Source organism: Anabrus simplex, chromosome 1 (genome assembly GCF_040414725.1).
Source record: "Anabrus simplex isolate iqAnaSimp1 chromosome 1, ASM4041472v1, whole genome shotgun sequence".
Taxonomy (NCBI): Eukaryota; Metazoa; Arthropoda; class Insecta; order Orthoptera; family Tettigoniidae; genus Anabrus; species Anabrus simplex.
Genome location: NC_090265.1, coordinates 273,604,137 through 273,626,472, shown reverse-complemented (window position 1 = coordinate 273,626,472; position 22,336 = coordinate 273,604,137). Strand labels below are relative to the sequence as shown.

At 38.8% G+C, this 22,336-nt stretch overlaps 1 protein-coding gene and 1 long non-coding RNA gene across 5 annotated transcripts in view; one reads left to right on the top strand and one right to left on the bottom strand.

The window, feature by feature from the left end:
* The window catches only part of nbs (nibrin), a 294,050-nt gene extending 290,766 nt beyond the window's left edge, over positions 1–3,284 (top strand). For all 4 annotated transcript variants that reach the window (XM_067159644.2, XM_067159652.2, XM_067159661.2 and 1 more), the window contains one exon: positions 1,291–3,284. In XM_067159644.2, coding sequence (XP_067015745.2) covers positions 1,291–1,494 — 204 coding nt within the window. In that variant the 3' untranslated portion in view covers positions 1,495–3,284. The remainder of the gene's footprint in view (positions 1–1,290) is intronic.
* Positions 1–22,336, bottom strand: part of LOC136886835 (uncharacterized) — a 192,303-nt gene that overhangs the window by 149,871 nt on the left and 20,096 nt on the right. The gene's annotated exons all lie outside the window — the stretch shown is intronic.

Here is a 22,336-nt window from a genome sequence, read left to right as displayed (position 1 = left end):
GACATTATTCAATTATAAGAATCTTCCATCTGGCTTCTATTTGCCCCGCGAGACATGGGTAGCCGTAAACAGAGTCCGTACTAACCACGGGATATGTGGATCAGTGCTGTTTAAATGGGGTATGAGATCTTCTCCAGCCTGTGACTGTGGTGCAATTAAGCAGACTATCGACCATATTGTCACCGAATGCATTGTAAAGGCATTCACTGGATCCATTCAGGACTTTGTGGTGGCTTCTGTTGAGGCCATACAATGGCTAGAGAATTTAGATTTAACTCTTTGAACCCTTTTGCTTTGCATGATTGTTTTCATTGTTATAATGTGTATATCTTGTAATTATGTATATAATATTTTGTGCTTACTGTTCAGGTATATTTAATCTTTGTATTGTTTTGTGTACGTTACCATACGCTAATAATAATAATAATAATAATAATAATAATATTATTATTAATAATAATAATAATAATAATAATAACTCATTTCACCACCTGACAATGGAGCAAAGTGTCTGAAATGTGTAGTGGAGTAAATAATTTAATAAAACTTGTAACCATTTTCATTATTTCATAAATAATTCACAGTCACAGACAAGGCCTGCATAAAAACATGGTTATGTTTAGTCTAATCTAATCTAATCAAGACGGTAGCTCTCTAAGCATTTTCTCATCTAAGATGCTTTACTAAGAAATGCAAAAGAAAAACTGAAGAAATTTTTATACTTGTGATGAAATTACACCACATATTGATAATCCGTCTACAGCTTCTGCTCTGGTATTACAAAATCAATTAAAACTTTAAAAGGTTTTATTTCCTGTTGATGCAATAACATTAGTGCTTAGTTCCTAGGGTTGAACGGCTGCTCATGAAGCTCTTATTCTAAAATTGTTGAATACATGTTTCTTAGCTCATTAAACCTCCTTAAATGGAAGCCTCCTTTGTATGTTGATGTTTATTTGTATCTGAACCAATTTTTACAAAATGATCCACTTTTTTGGTGGCCAGTATAGATAGTATGCTGTTCTTTCAAATGCAAATTTTATTTGAACATTTTATTTTGTGCCTTTATTTTGTTCTTTTTGCCTTGGTTAAATTATTTTGTAGGGTTATGAAGTATGATTCTGTAAGGAACTTGAAGTTCATCCATGTTAAAATTACTTATGCTGCTTAAACCTAAGGGATTCTGTGTCAAGTACAATTTTAGACTGTAAACGTTGTAATCGAATGAAATTACCATTCTTGAATAGAGTTCTGATATGAATCCTTATACAATTTGACCTTGTTTTTCAGGTTCAGAATCGTAGCATTAGTGTACTTCCACGCATCATTGGTTGCAGAGATATGGTGCCATTTTCTAAGAACACTGTTACTGCTGCTATAAGTAGCTTGTTTAATAATGATGAAGATATAGATGATGAGAATGACGAGAGAGATGACTGGGCTTTTCAAACTGTCAGCCAAACTAAAATGAAAGGACGGAGCAGAAGGCTCTAAAAATAGAGACAGAATGCTGTGTAACCTTCCATGTCATATGTTGTAGATCAGTGTCAGAACATGGATTTATATTTACCTACCTTATTGTGCTCAACTGCTTCTCTTAATATTCCTCCAGTATTGGAAACCTTCATAATTATTGACTGAAGCCAGACTTTACTGATTGAGACTACTGTATTTGTGCCTCTTGTATAATAATGCATTTTAAAAGATGGGTGTAAATGTGAGGTATGTAAATAATGTAATTTGTGTAATGTTAATATACTGTTTATTCAAGAAATTGTATTGCCTTGATATGTTGGGCTGATAATCCCATTGTTTTTCCCATTAAAGCACAACTTTATAACATTGTCCCCTCTATTTCTTGCATAGTTGTATATCAACTTAACATTGCTGCAACTGAGGTTCATATCAAAGGTGAGTGAAATTTATGCTTGACAAAGTGGAGACAGAATAGATTACCTCCATGATCATGTTTTCTTGTCATCTCCATTTCTCCAACACATGGATTAGAAAGCGGATGCCTTTGGTCTAGAAGTGGATGTATAGAATATGCCAATGTGCGAGTTACCCAATGAAAATAAATGTAATATTATGAATGAGTTGGTCCAAAAATCATTTTGATACTGTTATAAACTCATGAAAAGTGTCATTCTGCTGTTCACTAGCATTAAACTCCTAGAAATAACTATCTATGCAGAGGTGCCAACTATTACAGATTGTTCGTAATTATTGTGGATTTCACCTTACGATTACGGAATTACGATCAAAGGGGAAATTATTGCAGAAAAGCTGACATTATCATCTTTATGCTGAGATATACTCACTCTTTACAGTCCCCGACATTGACAAAGCAAGCCACCATATGAACTCGACTTTAAATTCAGTTAGCTCATATGCTAAAGAGAACTGCCTATTAATTAACCCGAAGAAAATGCAAGCAATCATAATAGGATAATCTAGGCTTTTAAACATCACACAACAACCTAATTGGAGTATCAACAGCCTAATACAATTTCTGTGGTGAAGCTATATCTTTTCAGAAGTCTGTAAAAAACCTAGGCGTTGTCATGAATGACACGTTAAACTGGAATGACCATATAACAAGTGTCTGCAGAAAGGTATATGCATCTCTTCACCCACTAAAAATGAAACAATCCATTCTTCCACACAGCATGAAAATAAAACTTATTCAAACTCTCTTTTTTCCAATAATTTATTACTATGATGTTGTATTAACCGATGCAACTGCAGAACAAACTATGAAACTTCAAAGGGCAATGACCTCTTGCAACGATTTATATTTTCTTTGAACTTTAGGACACACGTTTCCCCTTATCATGAGAAGCTATCCTGGCTGAAAATCGATCAACTAAGAAATGTAATCTACACCTGAATACCTATCCTCGCATAATACCAGATCGACTTCTACCCTTATGATACTGGTTAATCACTCAACTGTATACAGCCACTCTTTCCTAGTGTCTGGGGCAAGGCTATGGAATACACTCCCTGTCAGTATACATAATAGCACTTCAGTAGTCTCATTTTAACAGTCCTGTCGAGACTTCCTCTTAAATATGTGATCAGCTTGTATGAATGTTAGTGTATGAATTACAGCTATGATTTAGAGCTATTGTTAGGTGATGCAGATAGGCTAGATAATATTAATCATTAAAAATACCAATGATAATCTGTTATAATATTACTCCATTAATTTAGGTAGTTCCTAGAAACTGTTAATGTTACTTTTCCAAGTTATGTGACTATGTACTGTATAATAAATAATAATCACAAAAAAATTATTTTCTATGGAAAAAAGAAAAGAAGGAAAAGTGTTCAATCGTTTTGAGCCTTTCTCCTAAATCATCCTCGTTTCAATGCTTGTGAGTTGGCAACGATACTTACTCGAATCGTGACTTCCTTTTGCTACCCATAAGCATTGTAAAATTAATTGTGAATTAAATTGTGAATAAATCCTTCAGTAATTTTTAGAGTTTGTGGTTTATAGCATTTAAAAATCAGAGATTTAGCGTTTTGATTTCCAAATTTAGCGTTTTGTAGCAAATTGGTTGAAAATAGGAATAATTTGATTGCAAAGTTGGTACATCAATATATCTGTATCACTTACATAAAAATGTTCGCGCTGTTTGATCGTCATTTCGCTTCTACCCATGGCTAATAGACAATAAATCACTACCGTACTTTAAAACAGAATTAGCGCTCAACACCTATGTCAAGAATACCGTAACTATGATCAAGGGTCAACACAAAGTGAATGAACGCATCTGCTTGAAATTGTTATTAAGATGTTTGATTGGTTGATCTTTGCACTTCTCTTTGACTGTTGAAAAATATTCCACACAATGAAAGATTTAAGGCCGTAATAATTATTTCTCCTGAAATAAATAACATAGCCTATATCTTATTTTTAAGAAAATGCATCTTTTTAAATATGTTAATTCGCATAAAATCGAATATTTTGCATAAATTGTATAATTTCACATTTTGAACCAATTTTGCATTTTATCACTAATTCTAAATTGCTAAAAACCAGCTGGAAAATTTATAATGTCCAATAACGGACCATTTATATTGGTATTATAAATTTACTCATATGGGACAAATATTTCAGGCTCCCTAGAATCAACATCTATATCATATTTCGCATTATCGCAAATGCTAAAAACCACAAACTCTAGTAATGTTGTATTTGCTGTGTTATGAGTACCTGACACTTGACAGAAAGATTGAGAAAGAAGTGAGGCCTACATTAAGCACATCTGCACTGGAATCGCTAATGGTTCAGAATGTAAAAGTTTCAAACAAACTTATTAAAAAACCACCATTCCAATACTTTACAATCCTTAAATTTGAGATACAAATATTACATATATGATAAAATGGGACATGTTTCGCTTAGGCTTTGTAAGCATCTTCAGCCATACTTAATCTAAAGCTAAGTCAGGGCCCCGAACTGGCTTCCTTATCAAAGTATAATACATGCTTAATACAAGATAAAACAGTCATAAAAATCTAGTCTGTGGAGAATATGATGCTTAAATGCAACTAAAATTCAATAATGAACTTGTCATAGTATTATATGTACATGGAATGATTACTAGTGTTTGTCTAAAAAAGTACAAGTTGGTTATTTGTAGAACGAGACATAGTCATAATGATCTGACATACATTTGGATTGTACAAATTATTTTATATTAATGCAGCGTGGATTAATTAAAATATCAAAAAATAAATCTTCGAATGTTGCTGGTTGAGAATCAGGTACGTAGAATTACAGTAGAGTTGTTAACTCCAAGTGGTTGTGTGATAAGGTCAAAAGGCGCTTGAAGCATCAGAATAGAAGGTTGTGTCTATTTCTAGAATAATCTTTGTAATAGATTGTAGTCGTGAGCTGTCTAGCGTAGATTCAAAAAATAGGGTGTTAAATAAAGTCTTAGATGTGGGAGAATTCGGAACTTTTTCACTTTTAACGACAAAATCTACCATCAAAAGGCCTTGCAATGGGCGACCCAGTTTTGGGTATACTTGCCAATATTTTTATGGACAACCTATACTGCTAATAATAAAAGTTGGCGTCTGACAGGTAAGGTTGGAGGGAGGAGCACTGCACGTGCCATTTCACGATGTTGCCACATACCAACATTCCTTTCCACATACTCTTACCCCTCGCTTCTGGCTCACTTGTTCCCTCCTTCATTCTGACCGCTGTGATCTGTTGTAGACTACCTGGCCAGGCGGTGTCGTCCCATTTGCGATCACTCTTATACAAACAATCAGGTTCTTATCAGTGACAGTGACAGGTTTGGCAACTCCCAGCAAGACGAGCTGCCCTGAAGTGTTATCTCCATGGCAACCGCAGTCGCCCCACCTTCGTTTCCATGGCAACCACACAGCCACTCCCTTTATCCCGCCACGGCAGGCAGTAAACGGCCCTCCCTCTAAGAAATGTCAGACACCAACTCTTATTATTAGCAGTATAGAAACGAATAAGATAATTAACAGAATCAATGGTCTTCAATTGTGGCTGAGATTTGTAGACAACACATTCATTATCATGAACAAACATCAGGATAACAGTGATAATATATTAAAAGTACCTCAATGTCCTTGACAATAATATCAAATTCACTAAAGAAGATGAATCCAATAATTCTTTGAATTTCCTGGATTTAAATTTAACAAGGGCTAAGGATAAATTTTTATTCCAAATTTACAGGAAACCTTCGTCTGCTCCGTTGACTATAAAGAATGATTCTTTGCATCCACATTCTCATAAGCAGGCCACTTTTTACAGTTTAATTCACAGGGCTCTAAAAATCCCACTTTCTAATGCTAACAGAAAGAATTTGGTTGCATTAAAGATTTAGCTGAACTCAACAGCTACAAACCAGATATGGTCAGTAAAATTGTAGGTAAAATCAAACTAAAAGTCGCTTCAAAATTAACTCCCGAAAAACCCGAAAAAACAAGTTTTGCTGCTTTTACCTTTACTAACCCGGCTATATACCGTATAACCAATCCGCTAAAGAAATATGAGTCAAAATCGCGTATAAAACTCGTAACACGAATCGTAATATATTTTTAACTCCAATACTGTAAATTCAGTACACAATAAATTTTCGAACTCCGGAATTTATGGACTCAAATGCGCCCAATGTAACTTTACGTACATAGGACAAACCGGATGCAGTTTCAAAACTAAATATTTGGAACATTACAATGCTTCAAAACGTAGAAAATATTCCGCTATGAGCAATCATATGAAGGATACTGGCCATAACTTTACCACGATTGAACAAGACCTTCATATTATAAAACACGTCAACAAGACTTAAGTGATGACCGAGTTTGAAAACGCTTACATTCTTCTAGACCAGCATTATAACATTAATAGTAATCTAAACGATATTCTTGACACAAATAGCCCCTTAATTGAACAAATCCCTAAATTACTCACAGCCTTCACCATAAATACAAATAATTTCATGAAAATATTTAATTATAAACACATCAGCAATTTTCCTAACGCAATAGTAGCCACTCCCAAGTCACCGATTCACGCCACATCCCCTCCACCTACTCCTAATGTCCTCAATGCTCCGCCTACCTCCCCTCTCCTGGCTCATTCTCTGCCCTCACAGACACACCCCTACAATACACGTAGCAGTAGAATAACAACTGCCAGATCGTCTCAAACAACAAGGCTAGTCACCTCTCTGTCAACACTAGGGGTAAGCGTTGTTAAACTTCCACTCATTAATAGAATATTCTCTATGTTTCAAAACTTACATTTATTTTCTTACACATTTCAGTTTTCAACATGCGCTACATTCCGAATTCTTCCACATCTAAGGCTTTATCGAACACCCTATTTGTTGAATCTACGCTAGACAGCTCACGACTACAATCTATTACAAAGATTACTCTAGAAAGAGACGCAACCTTCTATTCTGATGCTTCAAGCGCCTTTCGATCTTATCACACAACCACTTGGAGTTAACAACTCTATTGTAATTCTATGTACCTGATTCTCAATCAACAACGTTCGAAGATTTATTTTTCGATATTTTCATTAATCCACGCTTCATTAATGTCAAATAATTTGTACAATCCAAATGTAAGTCAGATCATGATGACTATGTCTCGTTCTGCAAATACCCAACTTGTACTTTTTTAGACAAACACTAGTATTCATTCCATGTACATATAATACTATGACAAGTTCATTATTGAATTTTAGTTGCATTTAAGCATTATTTTCTCCACAGACTAGATTTTTATGACTGTTTTATCTTGTATTAAAACATGTATTATACTTTGATAAGGAAGCCAGTTCGGGGCCCTGACTTAGCTTTAGATCAAGTATGGCTGAAGATGCTTACAAAGCCTAAGCGAAACATGTCCCACATGTAACATTTGTATCTTAAATTTAAGGACTGTAAAGTATTGGAATGGTGGTTTTTTAATAAATTTGTTTGAAAATTTTACATTCTGTACTCCAATACGGCTATCATCATGAGACTCATAACATGTAATGGCTCAGAAGACGAAAATGTCATCACAGTGGGAAGGATGCTTCAAGAAAACCTACACTGAAAAGCAGCTGCTCCGTGAGAAACAAGCTACAAGGAATGTTTTATCACAGAACTCTAATGGGTTGTGTGCAAATGTTATTGTGTAATATGATACACTTTTGAATAGATTCCAAGAAGGAAGGGCAAAAGGGCTGTCATTATCGTGAAGGAAGGAGCATGCTTTGGATTTTACTCAAAATTGTTCTTGGGGGCAGAGGGAGATTACTGATAATCCTCTTCAAAGGTTGGCACCTCTGTCTGTGAATGTACAGTGTAAAAACGGCAAGGTGAAAGGCATCGAAAATCCTTGGGTTTGTATTTAGAAATTTAAGAGACCTCAGTGCTAGAGCTATAAGGTTAGTATACCTTTGCAAGGTACGGCCTGTTCTAATGTATTGTCTTCTTTGCTTGGCATCCTATGATAACTAAGAACATGAGGATCTGCAGAGAGTGCAGCACTGTGCAGAGAAGCAAATTTACCATTGTTCCACCTCCCATTTAAAAAGCCTCCTTTCCATTACAACAATAGCCGAACAAACTAACCTGATCTTTCTTTGAAAATATCCCTCTGCTTATCAGTTGCAGACCATTCAGTTCAGAGAGGAGGAGGAGATAGGGTTTTTTTCACCCTACACTCATACCTTTGCCTTCCAGAATGGATTTTGTTGGTGTTCCGCAAAGCTATGGTACTTGCTGACAGTTGATTGCAAATCTTGCCTCATCTGAAATAGGCTATGAAGCCTGTTATTCTGCCAAACCATGTCTTATAATAAACATACAATTTAACAATGTATTACACATATTAAGGCCGGGCTGAGTGGCTCAGACGGTTAAGGCGCTGGCCTTCTAACCCCAACTTGGCAGGTTCGATCCTGGCTCAGTCCGGTGGTATTTGAAGGTGCTCAAATATGACAGCCCCGTGTCGGTAGATTTACTGGCACGTAAAAGAACTCCTGCGGGACTAAATTCCGGCACCTCGGCGTCTCCGAAGACCTTAAAAAGTAGTTAGTGGGACGGAAAGCAAATAACATTATTATTATTACACATATTAAGCACACACACACACTATAATACTAAACTGTATACATAGTTACAAAAGCACATCAAAGGAAAGGAAGAAGAAACAAAGAAAATTGTCCTAAAGCATCAATAAAAACAAATTTGGTAAAACTTAGTGACACGTGAAATGAAATAACAAACGGAAAAACAGGATTTATGCATTTACACTCAACTTGATCCGTCCAAGTATTGCTGCCAACATTATTTTAAAATACCGGTTCAGATAGGGTGTCCCTTAGATCATTGGGCGTTGTTTGTTTGTTTGTTTGTTTGTTTGTTTGTTTGTTTGTTTGTTTGACTTTAGCAGTGTCAAAGTTAGGACTCATAGTCCTCTATTTCATTTAAGAACATTACAGCACAGTAAAAATTATGAAGATAATTAAATATTTAAAAAATCAATGTTGCAATATAAATTCAATGAATTTAAATTATTTGTAAAGAAAAAACAATGTTTCATGAATGACAGATGAACGACTGACTTGATAGAGTGTAAGGAAAAATGGTTTGTGAGTACATGAGTTGTTTGTCCGACCCTTGTCCCGTTTCTCTACAGGGTCAGGTATGAGGTTGACGTCAGGAAGGGCTTCTGGTCATAAAAACCCACCACGACAGCTTCATGAGATGAAATGAATGACGTGTTGTATGATACTACGAAGGAGGAGGGTGAAACCTGGTGCTGGCACGTAGCCTACTCCTGTCGAATAGCACCAAGGGATCTGCTCAAGACTTAACGTCCCCATGCGACGGACGAATCACTATCAACAGCGTTACTGTATATGAGCACTGCGGAGAGGTTTGGAATATAATCGAGGCTTTTGGTACGCAATCTAGTGATTAGAAATTGTATACCACCACCTCTCCTACCCTACCGGCCAAAATTATGTTGACACTTTTTTTCGATCAACGGGACTCGAACCGGCTAACCTTGGTGTCAGACCGTGTAGACTTCAACACCTTAATGATCATGGCCACCAGCCGGGCTTTGTGAGTACATGAGTGAGTGAATGAAATTATTATTGAAACTGATCAATCAGTTCGTTGATTGAAAGAAATGAACCGTGAGAAATGACTTTATGTATATATACAATTTTACACACTATTTATTTGTTTTAACCCGGGCTGAGTGGCTCACACGGTTGAGGCGCTGGCTCTCTGACCCCAACTTTGCAGGTTCGATCCTGGCTCAGTTCGGTGGTATTTGAAGGTGCTCAAATACGCCAGCCTCGTGTCAGTAGATTTACTGGCACGTAAAAGAACTCCTGCGGGACAACATTCCGGCACCTTGGCATCTCCGAAAACCGAAATAGTAATTAGTGGGACATAAGCCAATAACATTATTATAATTATTTATTTGTTTGTTTTCTTGATCATTTATTTATCACTGCTATGGCAGAAACCTTTCAGTGAAGCTTTCTGACTACTTGGTTTGGGTTCATTGCCATGGATGGTTGGCTTCAATCATATAACAATAATGGTTACGTTAATGGTTTCACAGCCCAGGATAATAGACAGAAAAGATGTCTCAATTATGGTATTTGTAATTAGGTTAAATGTAAAGGCAGTTTAGAATTAGTATCTTGTACCAATTATTTAGCTTTAACGCCAGTCCTATATGTTCACTTAAACTGTTATAATTAGAATACTACACGTGCTTATCGTACTTTGTGTATCATTGCATAGTATTTGTCTAATAGGGTAAAATCTCTCTTCTGTTAGTGCATAGGTACTAAATAAATAAACCGAAAAAGTAGGGCCTATCAGGTAGTTTTAATTCCAGCTGTATTATTTCGCTTAACCTGTTACAAAGAAAATAAGTCTAAGTGATATTGAGAATTGTAGTGTACTGGTACCGGTAGTTATTTTATTAGACAGTATCTTACCCCTAATACTCGTATGTTATTCTCGTGTACGGTAACCCCTTTCGATATTTCAGCATTTAACTAACAGCAGTTTACATTTTGTATTAGAGCATAGTAGGATCAAATAGTAATAATAATAATCTGTGTGTGTATTTAGCTTTATTGTGTGATCCTTGATCAGTTCTTCCGAATTTCAACATTTAATGGAAATTTTCATTTCTGTTTCCACGTAGTAGGCCTGATAACCTTATGTAATTTCAATACGTTTGAACGCAGTTTAGTATTATTGCAGTGTTTTGTAGTAGTAGAAATTTGCGTGCTTATTTTATTGTAGCGAAATAATTGTGTAGTACAGGAAATTTCTGTAGGTTCTAGGGGAAATATATCTCTTAAGACATTGGGCTCTTGCTAAAATTCTATTGTTGAAATTAGGATAGGCTTCACTACATTTTAGAAACGTGGCATAACTATTCTTATTTGACAGTATTTTGCTTGCCTTTTCTGTTTGCAAGTAATAGTAATTTGTCCATAATTATACGTATTTAGTTTATTTGTGCATTTCTAATAGTTAGCCTGTTATTCCTAGTATTTTATAATAAGAATACGTTTGTTGTTGTTTGAGTCATCAGTCCATAGACTGGTTTGATGCAGCCTTCCATGCCACCTATCCTGTGCTACCTTTTTCATTTCTGCATCCTACATCTGCTCTAATCTACTTTATTGTAGTGAAATAATTGTGTAGTACAGGGAATTTCTGTAGTTAGTAGGGGAAATATATCTCTAGACATTTGGCCCTTGCTAAAATTCTGTTGTTGAATTTAGGTTTACCCGTACCATTCATACCCTCTACAATTCCCCCAAAAACCTCCAGCACAAGTCCTGGGTGTCTTAAGATGTGTCCTATCATTCTATCTCTTATTTTCGTCAAATTTAGCCACAACAAACTCCTCTCACTAATTCGATTCAATATCTCTTCATTCGTAATTCGATCTATTCATCTCACCTTCAGCATTTTTCTGTAACACTACTTTTAAAAGCTTCTATTCTCTTTTTGAGCGTATTATCGTCCATGTTTCACTTACATACATTGCCACGCTCCAAACGAAAGTCTTAAAAAAAGATTTTTCTAATTCCTATATCAAGGTTAAAAGTGAGCAAATTTCTTTTCTTAAGAAAGGCCTTCCTTGCTTGTGCTAGCCTGCATTTTATGTCCTCCTTACTTCTGCCATCGCTAGTTATTTTACTACCGAACTAACAGTATTCATCTACTTTCTTTAAGACTTAATTTCCTTATCTAATATTTCCTGCATCACCAGACTTTGTACGACTGCACTACATTCCTTTTGTTTTGGACTTACATTTTCATCTTGTACTCCTCACCCAAGACTCCATCCATACCATTCAGCAATTTCTCCAGATCTTCTGCAGTCTCACATAAAATGACAAACTCATCAGCAAATCTGAGTTTTGATTTCCTCTCCTTGGATTGTGATTCCCTTCCCAAATTCCTCTTTGACTTCCTTTGCTGCCTGTTCTATATAAACATTGAAAAGGAGGGGGACAAACTGAAGCCTTGCCTCATACCTTTCTATATTGCTGCTTCTTTTTCATAGCCCTCAATTCTTATCACTGCAGACTGATTTTTATATAGATTGTAGATAATTTATTCTTTCTCAGTATCTGATCCCGATCACCTTCAGAATTTCAAATAGCTTCGTCCAATCAACATTATCAAATGCCTTTTCTAGATCTACGAATGCCATGTATGTGAGCTTGCCCTTCTTAATTCGATCCTCTTAAGATCAGGCATAAAGTCAGGATTGCTTCACGTGTTCTTACATTTCTTCTGAAGCCAAATTGATCTTCTCCCAACACGGTTTCAACTTGTCTTTCCATTCTTCTGCCAATAATACGTGTTAGAATTTTGCAGGTGTGAGATACTAAACTAATGTTGCGGTAGTTTTCACACTTGTCAACGCCGGCTTTCTTGGGAATAAGTATTCAGGACAGGTGTCTGTGAGAAATTGGTACGAGTCACTGCAGGTAGAACAACCGAGGGAAGATGAGGAACAGGGAATTTTTGCTGTGATGTGTGGAAGTAGGAGGAAGGGAAAAGGTAGGAAAGGGAAATGTAGTGTAGTGGAAAGTAAAAGGAGTTGTAATCGTGCAAGCGAAGAGGAAGGTTGTTGAGTGAGTGAGTGAGTGAGTGAGTGCTGACGTGGGGATTTCAATAGAATTGTACCGGGCGACGATAGGTCGTTGGCACGGTAGAGGCAGGAATACGAGACGCAATATGAGTGGCAGAACCGGACAGCAGGTGAGTTTGATCTCAATTTTGATGGCTGCATCAGTGATGACAGTGTTGTTGGTTATTGGAGGGGTCGAGATGAACCCTGGACCTGATCATGAGAATGTGGTTGGTTGGGAAGACATGGAGAAGATAAGGAAATTTAGTAAGGTCCAAACTGAACAAATGAGAGAGTTATTACGTGAGCAATCTAGTGATCTACGAGAAGTGGTGAAAGAGGAGATAGGAAAAGTGACAGAAAGGGCGGTCCAAAATAATAAAGAAATATCAAGTTTGAGGGATAAGGTGAGGAGAATGGTGGAAGAGATAAAAGAGTTGAGATGGCAGGAGAAAAAAAGACAAGAGGAAACCCGAAAGAAAAATATTTTTATGTATGGGCTACCAGAGAACACTAAAGAAGACCTGGTATTCAAAGTACTGGAGCTAATTAACGAGAAGATGAAGATTAGCTGCAGAGAGGCCGATATAGAAGAACTACAGAGAATGGGGAAAACAAAAGGCAAGAGACCAGTGAGATTGAGATTTGTATCGAACCTACTAGTGAGAAACATTCTGCATAGTACAAGCCGGTTGAAAGGTGAGAACATATGGGTCAAACATGAGATGGATAAAGAAGCCCTCAGGAACCAGAAAATGCTACAGTTTCACCTAGGGAAAGCTAGACGTGAAGGATTAAGGGCCTACATAAGGCGCAACAAATTAGTGGTGGGGGACAGCAACTGGACGAGGACTTGGGGGGTAGAGCAGCTAAAGAATATGTACAATACAGCGAGTACATTGGCCGAGGAGGAAGGTGAACGTACGTGGCAGCTGAGACCAGCAGAATGCGTAGCAGTGAGGACAACCAGCTAGCGAAGCAACAAGGACAGAGAAAGGAAGTAACAGATGCTGAGATAACGAATAGCGAAGGCAGTCCAGGCGACCTTCAGCGGCAGCTGAGTGCGGACTCTATGAAAGAAGCAACATCGAAACGCAGACGTGTGAGTATCAAGGACTTCTTGCTCAGAAAAGGTAATGTAAATGAGGGTGGCCTCGATAGGAAGGTGTTAACACTCTAGATGAAACCTCTGAAGATCTAGGTGTAACAAGGATTACGAGGTCCAAGAAGATCAGCCAGAGCGAGAGACAGGGGAGAAAGACATAACTAGAGATAAGAGTAGGGTGTATCAATATTGAAGGCCTTAGGAGTAAGTTACAGAATGAAGCTTTTAAAGAGTTATTACATAGCTTGCATATTCTCGCATGTGTGGAAACCTGGTTTCCACCGAAAACTATTATAGAAATAGGAGAGTTCACAGTCTACTATAAGTCAAAAGAGAGACGAACCGAAAGGGGCAGATACCCGGGTGGGATAATGGTGATGGTTAGGGAGGATTTGCAAGCTAGAATAATTCAGATAGAATCAGAAATGGAGGAAATGATGTGGGTCAGAATAAAGATGTATGATGAGAATGAGTCAGACTTATGTATTGGTTTTGTCTACAACCCTCCTGAATCCTCGCCATTTGCGAAAAGGGATTTCTTTGATGAGTTGGCATTAGAAATCAATAGAGTACAAAATATTTTTTGAGGATACAGGCATTCTAAGAATGGGAGATTTCAATGCGAGTGTTGCAGACCAGAAGCCCGTGTACGACAAGGAGACAGAAGCTGTTTATGTAAAAAAGAGAGTGAGCCAGGATAAGGGTTGTAATAAAAATGGAGAAAAGTTGCTAGAGCTATGTGGTACGATAGAACTATATATTTTGAATGGATGGTGGCATGGCGACGAATTAGGGAACCTGACATACATAATGGAAACAGGGGGTAGTAGCATAGACTTGGCGTTATGCTCCAGGAATGCGTTGCCTGTGATTAAAAGTATGGAGGTTAAGGAATGGGGTGAGTCACATCATCTCCCAAATATTGTCAGAATAAAAGTTAGAGAGGGTAAGACACCAACAAGCAATATGATAAAATACAAATAAACGATAGTCGCTAAATATAGGTGGAGAGAGGAGCTAAAAACAGAGTTTATGAATTGTTATGATGGAGAAATAGGACAGATAGTGAAAGCTGGAATAGATTCAATGATCGAGATTAACCAAACGAGTACAGCAGTTAAAATAATTGAAAATTCTGTAAAGATGGCAGGGGAGAAGATGAGGATAAAGGAGGGGCAGAATATAATAGGAAAAGGCTGGTACAATGACGAATGCAGGCATAAAAAGTATGAAGTGATTAAAGCATTGAAGGAGTTTCGAAAGCATGGGGGAGAAAACCATAGGATGGGATTCTGTAACTTGAGAAGAGAATATAGGGAATTACTGTATGCAACTAAGTCCGAATGGCAGGAGCAGAGAGTTGTCGAATTAAATAGCAATGCAAAACAGAATGATAGTGGAAAAGTATGGAGTACCATTAAGGGGATTTGTGGAAAGCGGAAGCTGCCGCGGCAGACGATAATAAGTCAGGCAATCTGGGTGGAGCACTATACGAAACTATTAGAGGCTGAAGATATGTGGAGACCGAGATTAAACGATACCGGTATATCGGTAGGGCTAGGGTGTACTGTGCCGGCATTAGACAAGGAAATATCGAAAGAAGAAATAAGGGAGGTACTAGGGAAAGGCAAATCAGGAGCGATTTCGGGTATCACTAACGAATTTTGGAAGCAGCTGGCGCAGAATAAGGATATCCTAGAATGTATGGCGAAACTATTTAACAAAATATTTGAAGGAGGTGAGTTCCCAAAATCTTGGCAAGAGGGAGTGATCTGCCCAATCTATAAGAAGGGAGATAAAAATAACCCTAACAACTACAGGGGTATAACGATGCTAGATACATTAAGTAAAATATATACAGGTGTGTTAGCAAAAAGGATAATGAAGTGGGCAGAGGGGGAATTGATTCTGGAGAGGCTGCAAGCAGGTTTTAGAGAAAGGATGAGGACAACAGATAATATTTTTGTAGTGAAAACAATAATAGATAAGTATGTAAAAAAGAAAGGAGGAAAAGTATACATTACTACTATTGATTTGGAGAAAGCATTTGATTCTGTGAGCAGAGGGGCGGTCGTGGCCAAGATGAGAGGGATAGGGGTGTCCCAGAAGATGATAACAGCGGTTGAAAATATACACTGACTGACAGAGCAAATGCAACACCAAGAAGGAGTGGTCAGAACTTTATGCCAATTGCAGGGTAGACTGACGTCACTGAGGTATGCTCATGATGTGAAATGCGCCGCTGTGCTGCGCACGTAGCGAACGATAAATGGGACACGGCGTTGGCGAATGGCCCACTTCGTACCGTGATTTCTCAGCCGACAGTCATTGTAGAACGTGTTGTCGTGTGCCACAGGACACGTGTATAGCTAAGAATGCCAGGCCGCCGTCAACGGAGGCATTTCCAGCAGACAGACGACTTTACGAGGGGTATGGTGATCGGGCTGAGAAGGGCAGGTTGGTCGCTTCGTCAAATCGCAGCCGATACCCATAGGGATGTGTCCACGGTGCAGCGCCTGTGGCGAAGATGGTTGGCGCAGGGACATGTGGCACGTGCGAGGGGTCCAGGCGGAGCCCGAGTGACGTCAGCACGCGAGGATCGGCGCATCCGCCGCCAAGCGGTGGCAGCCCCGCACGCCACGTCAACCGCCATTCTTCAGCATGTGCAAGACACCCTGGCTGTTCCAATATCGACCAGAACAATTTCCCGTCGATTGGTTGAAGGAGGCCTGCACTCCCGGCGTCCGCTCAGAAGACTACCATTGACTCCACAGCATAGACGTGCACGCCTGGCATGGTGCCGGGCTAGAGCGACTTGGATGAGGGAATGGCGGAACGTCGTGTTCTCTGATGAGTCACGCTTCTGTTCTGTCAGTGATAGTCACCGCAGACGAGTGTGGCGTCGGCGTGGAGAAAGGTCAAATCCGGCAGTAACTGTGGAGCGCCCTACCGCTAGACAACGCGGCATCATGGTTTGGGGCGCTATTGCGTATGATTCCACGTCACCTCTAGTGCGTATTCAAGGCACGTTAAATGCCCACCGCTACGTGCAGCATGTGCTGCGGCCGGTGGCACTCCCGTACCTTCAGGGGCTGCCCAATGCTCTGTTTCAGCAGGATAATGCCCGCCCACACACTGCTCGCATCTCCCAACAGGCTCTACGAGGTGTACAGATGCTTCCGTGGCCAGCGTACTCTCCGGATCTCTCACCAATCGAACACGTGTGGGATCTCATTGGACGCCGTTTGCAAACTCTGCCCCAGCCTCGTACGGACGACCAACTGTGGCAAATGGTTGACAGAGAATGGAGGACCATCCCTCAGGACACCATCCGCACTCTTATTGACTCTGTACCTCAACGTGTTTCTGCGTGCATCGCCGCTCGCGGTGGTCCTACATCCTACTGAGTCGATGCCGTGCGCATTGTGTAACCTGCATATCGGTTTGAAATAAACATCAATTATTCGTCCGTGCCGTCTCTGTTTTTCCCCAACTTTCATCCCTTTCAAACCACTCCTTCTTGGTGTTGCATTTGCTCTGTCAGTCAGTGTATATTCAGAAGTAAGGTGCGCAATAAAAACTAAGGAGGGCGTAGTATTTGTAGAAATATTCTCTAATGTAGGATTAAAACAGGGTTGTTTGTCACCAGTACTGTTTCTACTCTTTATAAATGATATCTTTCAATCGAAAGGCTTCGAGCAGGGTAGTATAAATGTGGTGGTAGAATGGAATTTAAAAATCATTGTACAGAAAACCAAGGTAATGGTGTGCAAAAAAGGACATAAATTGTCAAAGAATGAAAAATGGTGGATGGGCGAGACGAGGTTAGAAGTTGTCAAGAAAGTAGAATACTTGGGTATGATTTTAAGTGGGAATGGAAAATGGTCAGAGCAAATAAAAAGATCAAAGCTAAAAGGCATGAGTGCACTGTCAGCCATTAGCATACTGGAGAAGAAGATGCCCAACACAGACTACAGAGTGTATAAAAATGTTTTAATGCAGTAGTTAAATCTAGAGTGTTGTACGGAGCGGAAATTTGGGGAGTTGAAGAAAGGGTTGATTCACTTGATACAATTACGAGTAGATTTGGGAAAATAATTATGGGTCTACCCAGTTGTACAGCTAATTGTGGAGTGAGAATGATGTGCAAAGATATAAGTCTGCGAGTGGACATTATTAAAAGGATAATAAAGTATTGGTTGAGAATGAAGTTGCGAGAAGGGGGCGAAATTTTACAGATAGCATATCAACACCAAATGAAACATCAGAACCAAGGATACTGGGTGGATAGGGTACGGAATATTTTAGAAACGATTGGAATAGGATGTTACTGGGAAAAAGAATGTATAGAGAAGTGGAAAATATGTAAAAAAAATAGTTCTAAGAATTAAGGATATTGAAAAACAAGACATTGATGCACAATGTAGAAGTAAGAGGTCATTAGAAGAATTTTGTAATATAAATGGGAGAATGAGAATAAATGTAGAGTTTATAACAAAAAAGAGAACGAGGGGTATAATATGGTGGTTAATGGGGATACATAAAAATAAAGCATATAGAAGGAACAGGGATGAAAATAAATGTTTAATATGCTCTAAAGAGATGGGATGGGCACACTTTATAAAAGATTGCCCTATGACAAAGGAAATCCGAGAAAAATTCATAGACGATGAGGATGTAAAGAAAATTGAGAAAGAAAATCAGTTGTGTACAATTGTAAAGTTATTGAACAGAGAATGGATGCATCCGGATAGAATTGCAAAACTATTTAACATTATTAGGGGAAGGTAGAGCAGGAAACTGAAGGTAGGAAAGGATGTGATACATGTCAGCCAGGAACCGAATTGTGCCTAAGATAACCTAGACAATATAACTCCGTTGTTAAAGTCTAGAGCCATTAGGTACATAGGCTTAAGGGATATCATGGAACTACCTCGTTACAGTAGTTCTACTAGTTTCATGTATTGTCGAGTAATAATTTCCGTTTTCTCTCTTTTCTTAACAGCCTGCAAAGGCAATATTATCTTTGATAATCTGAAAAGATATCACTATAAATAGATGTTTTGTTTTTTTCTGCCATAATGCTATGTATGAATGGAACTCCAACATTCAGTTTATATTATTCTTTCTCTGTTCAATCTCTAAGCACCTGCTTTGTATGAACATTCATCGCATGTACCAATTATTAACACAATTCACGATAGTTATTTAAGTTACTCCTTCTAATTTTGTATACGGCATGTATCACAAATTATGAAATTATGAAACGATTACAATAAATAATACCCTCTCCCTAATCTATGATTTTCGAGATTAAGGGAGACGGGTATCTTGAATCTTGGAAAGTAAAAGACATGTGGAACAGGGTCATGGGAGGGAGAAAAGGGAGGAGGAAGTAGCTTCTGCAGCAGTGAGAGAAGATAGGGCTGACCAGGAGGGGAGGGGATCAAATGAGGTGGGCAGGGTTGAGACTCTGGTCATGAGGGATTCCATCGTTAGACTGAGCCATGCTAAAATGGCATGTTCAAAAAATGATGTTTCCCGTATTGCAAAGAGCTTGTATCGGCCTCACCTCAATTGAGTCAAGTGTTTCCATGATTGTACCAGAGAGGGCAGCTCTCTCGGTCATGAGCATGGAAGATCATTCTTTCGGCGTGACTGTTTGTTTTATCTCTTTGGAGCGAATCTTGGCATTGTAATGTGTGTGGAATATAAACATGGACCCCACGCAGATTGGAGTGGCGTTTTTATGCCATAAATGGGTTTTTAATAATTTAAACTTGACTCATACTACCATCCTTCTTGTTATTTTGATTATTGATATTACAGGTCTGGTAATCCTTGTATTAATACAATTTCTATGGTTCTGTTTTGCCATTCTCCTCTTTTAATGATGACCGATTGATATGCATCCTTCTGGTCTACAGCGAGAATGGGCTGTGTGTCTGTTGTTGATGTGATTGTGATGAGTTCATAGCTGGGTTATTGAATGAATGTACGCCTTGCGTGTCGCCGTGGAGATCAATTTTTGTCGTACGAAGTGCGTAAACTGATGGGTTTATGCGTGACCACTGGGTCCCTATTATTCTACTGCTAATTGACTGCGCCGTGCACGCTATCCCTGACATATGTGAGACCTTTGTTTGTGACCATAAAAGTCATACTGTAGGAGTTGGTGTTCAACTCATTTACTGGAGCAACTGCTCGTATTGTTTGCCGATACCGGCAATGACTGAATGTTTGAGCGTGTGTGGGTGAGTGGAAGGAGAGAAAGGATGACGTATTTGTCAGCTCGATTTATATTTTGACTACGTTTGTGGGCCTCATGCTTGTTGCCGGTACGGTGACATTTATTTTGCCTTGGTCTCCGACCTGACCGTTTGGTTGACCACGAGGCCGCAATGTTGTTTTCTTATATTCAGGCTATGAAGGCTATTTTCATGCCTGTGTTTCTCTCTGGGTTTGAATTTCGATTCTTTGGTCCAGAGATGTTCCTCTCTGTGCTATGTTTGTGATCTTTCACATTTATTTTAGCTTCCCTGGATTTGATTTTCTTCTCATTTCTGCTCCTTGCTGTGTTGGAATTTTGATCTTGGGTAATTGTTGAGACGATGTGGAAGTAAAATAGACGCGTATGTTAAGAATTTTATCATTCTCGCGGAAAGAATACCGAGTTGATCCATGTGGATTGTATTCACATTATCACGTTATGTAGCGAAATTGCAATTGAGACGGTGAGCCCATCGTATGAATAATTTAAGCTTGGTGTTTGAAAGGTTGTGCTCAGACATAAATGTTAGGACTCCAATTGGATGAACTCTGCACATGTACGTATCCTTTCTTTTAATCGCTGGCTTCATTTCTTTTGAATTTTATTATCTTAATAAACCCTCATTTAAATTTAGTTTGAATTTTATTGTTAGTAGCCTTAGTCTCTATCCTGTTCTGCATTGAAATGAGGGTCGTTTCCAGTTCAGGGCTATGTTATTGGCCTTTCCTAGTCGCGGTCCACGCCTTGAATCTCCCGACGTGTGTGTTTTATGGTGACGTATGTTATTTAAAGTTAAGAACTTCATATTTGGGTTCCGTATTGAAGCAGAATTCTTTGATGTGACGTATGTTGTCGGTAAGGGAGGGGGTGCGGCTCAAGACGTGGGGAGAGTGTGTGGAGGAATTGGGAACCAGGTTAGAGTGTTATCCAGGAATTAAATTGAGGCAGATGTGGAGGAAAGTGGAAGAGGGAAAGGAGAAGGTGGTAGTGTTTTTAATGTTGGTACTACAACGTAAGGCAAGCAGGTATAAGTACAGTACCAACATAGTTGGGAATGTTTGCGATCTGGTAAACGCAGCACGGATGAAGTTTAAGGAAGCGGAGATTATCAGTGGAATACTGACTGGAAGGTGATTGGGGATTTAAATGAGACTATATTGAGCCGTATCATGCCGGCCCAAAAGAGATATTCAGATTATTATTTGACATAATATATAAATTCTATTCATACGAATATCAGTCATATATGGTAGAGTAATGAATCCCAAGATAGCTGAGACCGGAAATCTATGGAGCCATCAAGTCGCTGGATATTGCCCAACATTTCCTCGGGACCGTGAGAATAGCTTAGCGTCACCAAGGGTTGGCACAGATCGGCACGTGTACAAGGTGCTGACCAAGCTAAATATTCAGCCAATGAGAACGTGAGGATATGGCAAACATGGAGTCTACATCGCGGGAAGTTATAATCCCAGGTTGACCAACGTGTACAGTTGCTTGAGTTAAATTCTGTCATTTGTCGGATTTCCACAGGTCTATAAGTGAAATATAATCAGGAATACGATATAAAAATTATAGGAAGGGATTTGATATGATTTGAACAGTGTTTTATTAATGTGTTATAATTAATATTGTGTCATTATCATCTGCAAGCATTCTGATTGGTGGTTTGTCTAGACAAGCGGGAATCCCATAGTTGAAACGGCATTACCGAAGCGTACTGAGCACCCCAAGCTCTGGAGAGCATCATTCTGATCGCGGTAGCCGAGGTGATGTGAAGTTGTTCGGTGTGCTCTGAAAATTATACTTAAAAGTTGCCACGAGTATATATCAGTAACAGTATATGGTTTTAAACAGTGTTTCAGTCGTGCAGTTGGATAAAGTAACTGATGCAGAGTTAATTGCAGATCATATTATCGCAAAGTTCACTACCAATATATAGACGGTGAAAATTAGCCGCAGTGTAGAAAGTACAAGAGGGACGTGCCATTGCCTCATATTTTCGTGTCGGTCGCGTTTCGCGAGGAACTCTCGATCCGTACCGCGTGCCGCTCTCAATAACTGTGTACATAAACCCTTAAGTGTAAAATCTGTAGTGCATTTATTTTATGTCAGTGTGTTGGCTGAGTGTGTAGCCAAGCAAGGGTTGTTCGGCACGTGCAGAATTGAGTGGTGAAGAGATATTCATCCAAAGCCTTCTGTGTTGCAGTGTTAAATAACTTTCAGCAAGAAGATGGCTTCGCCTATGGAAGAAGGAAGTGTAT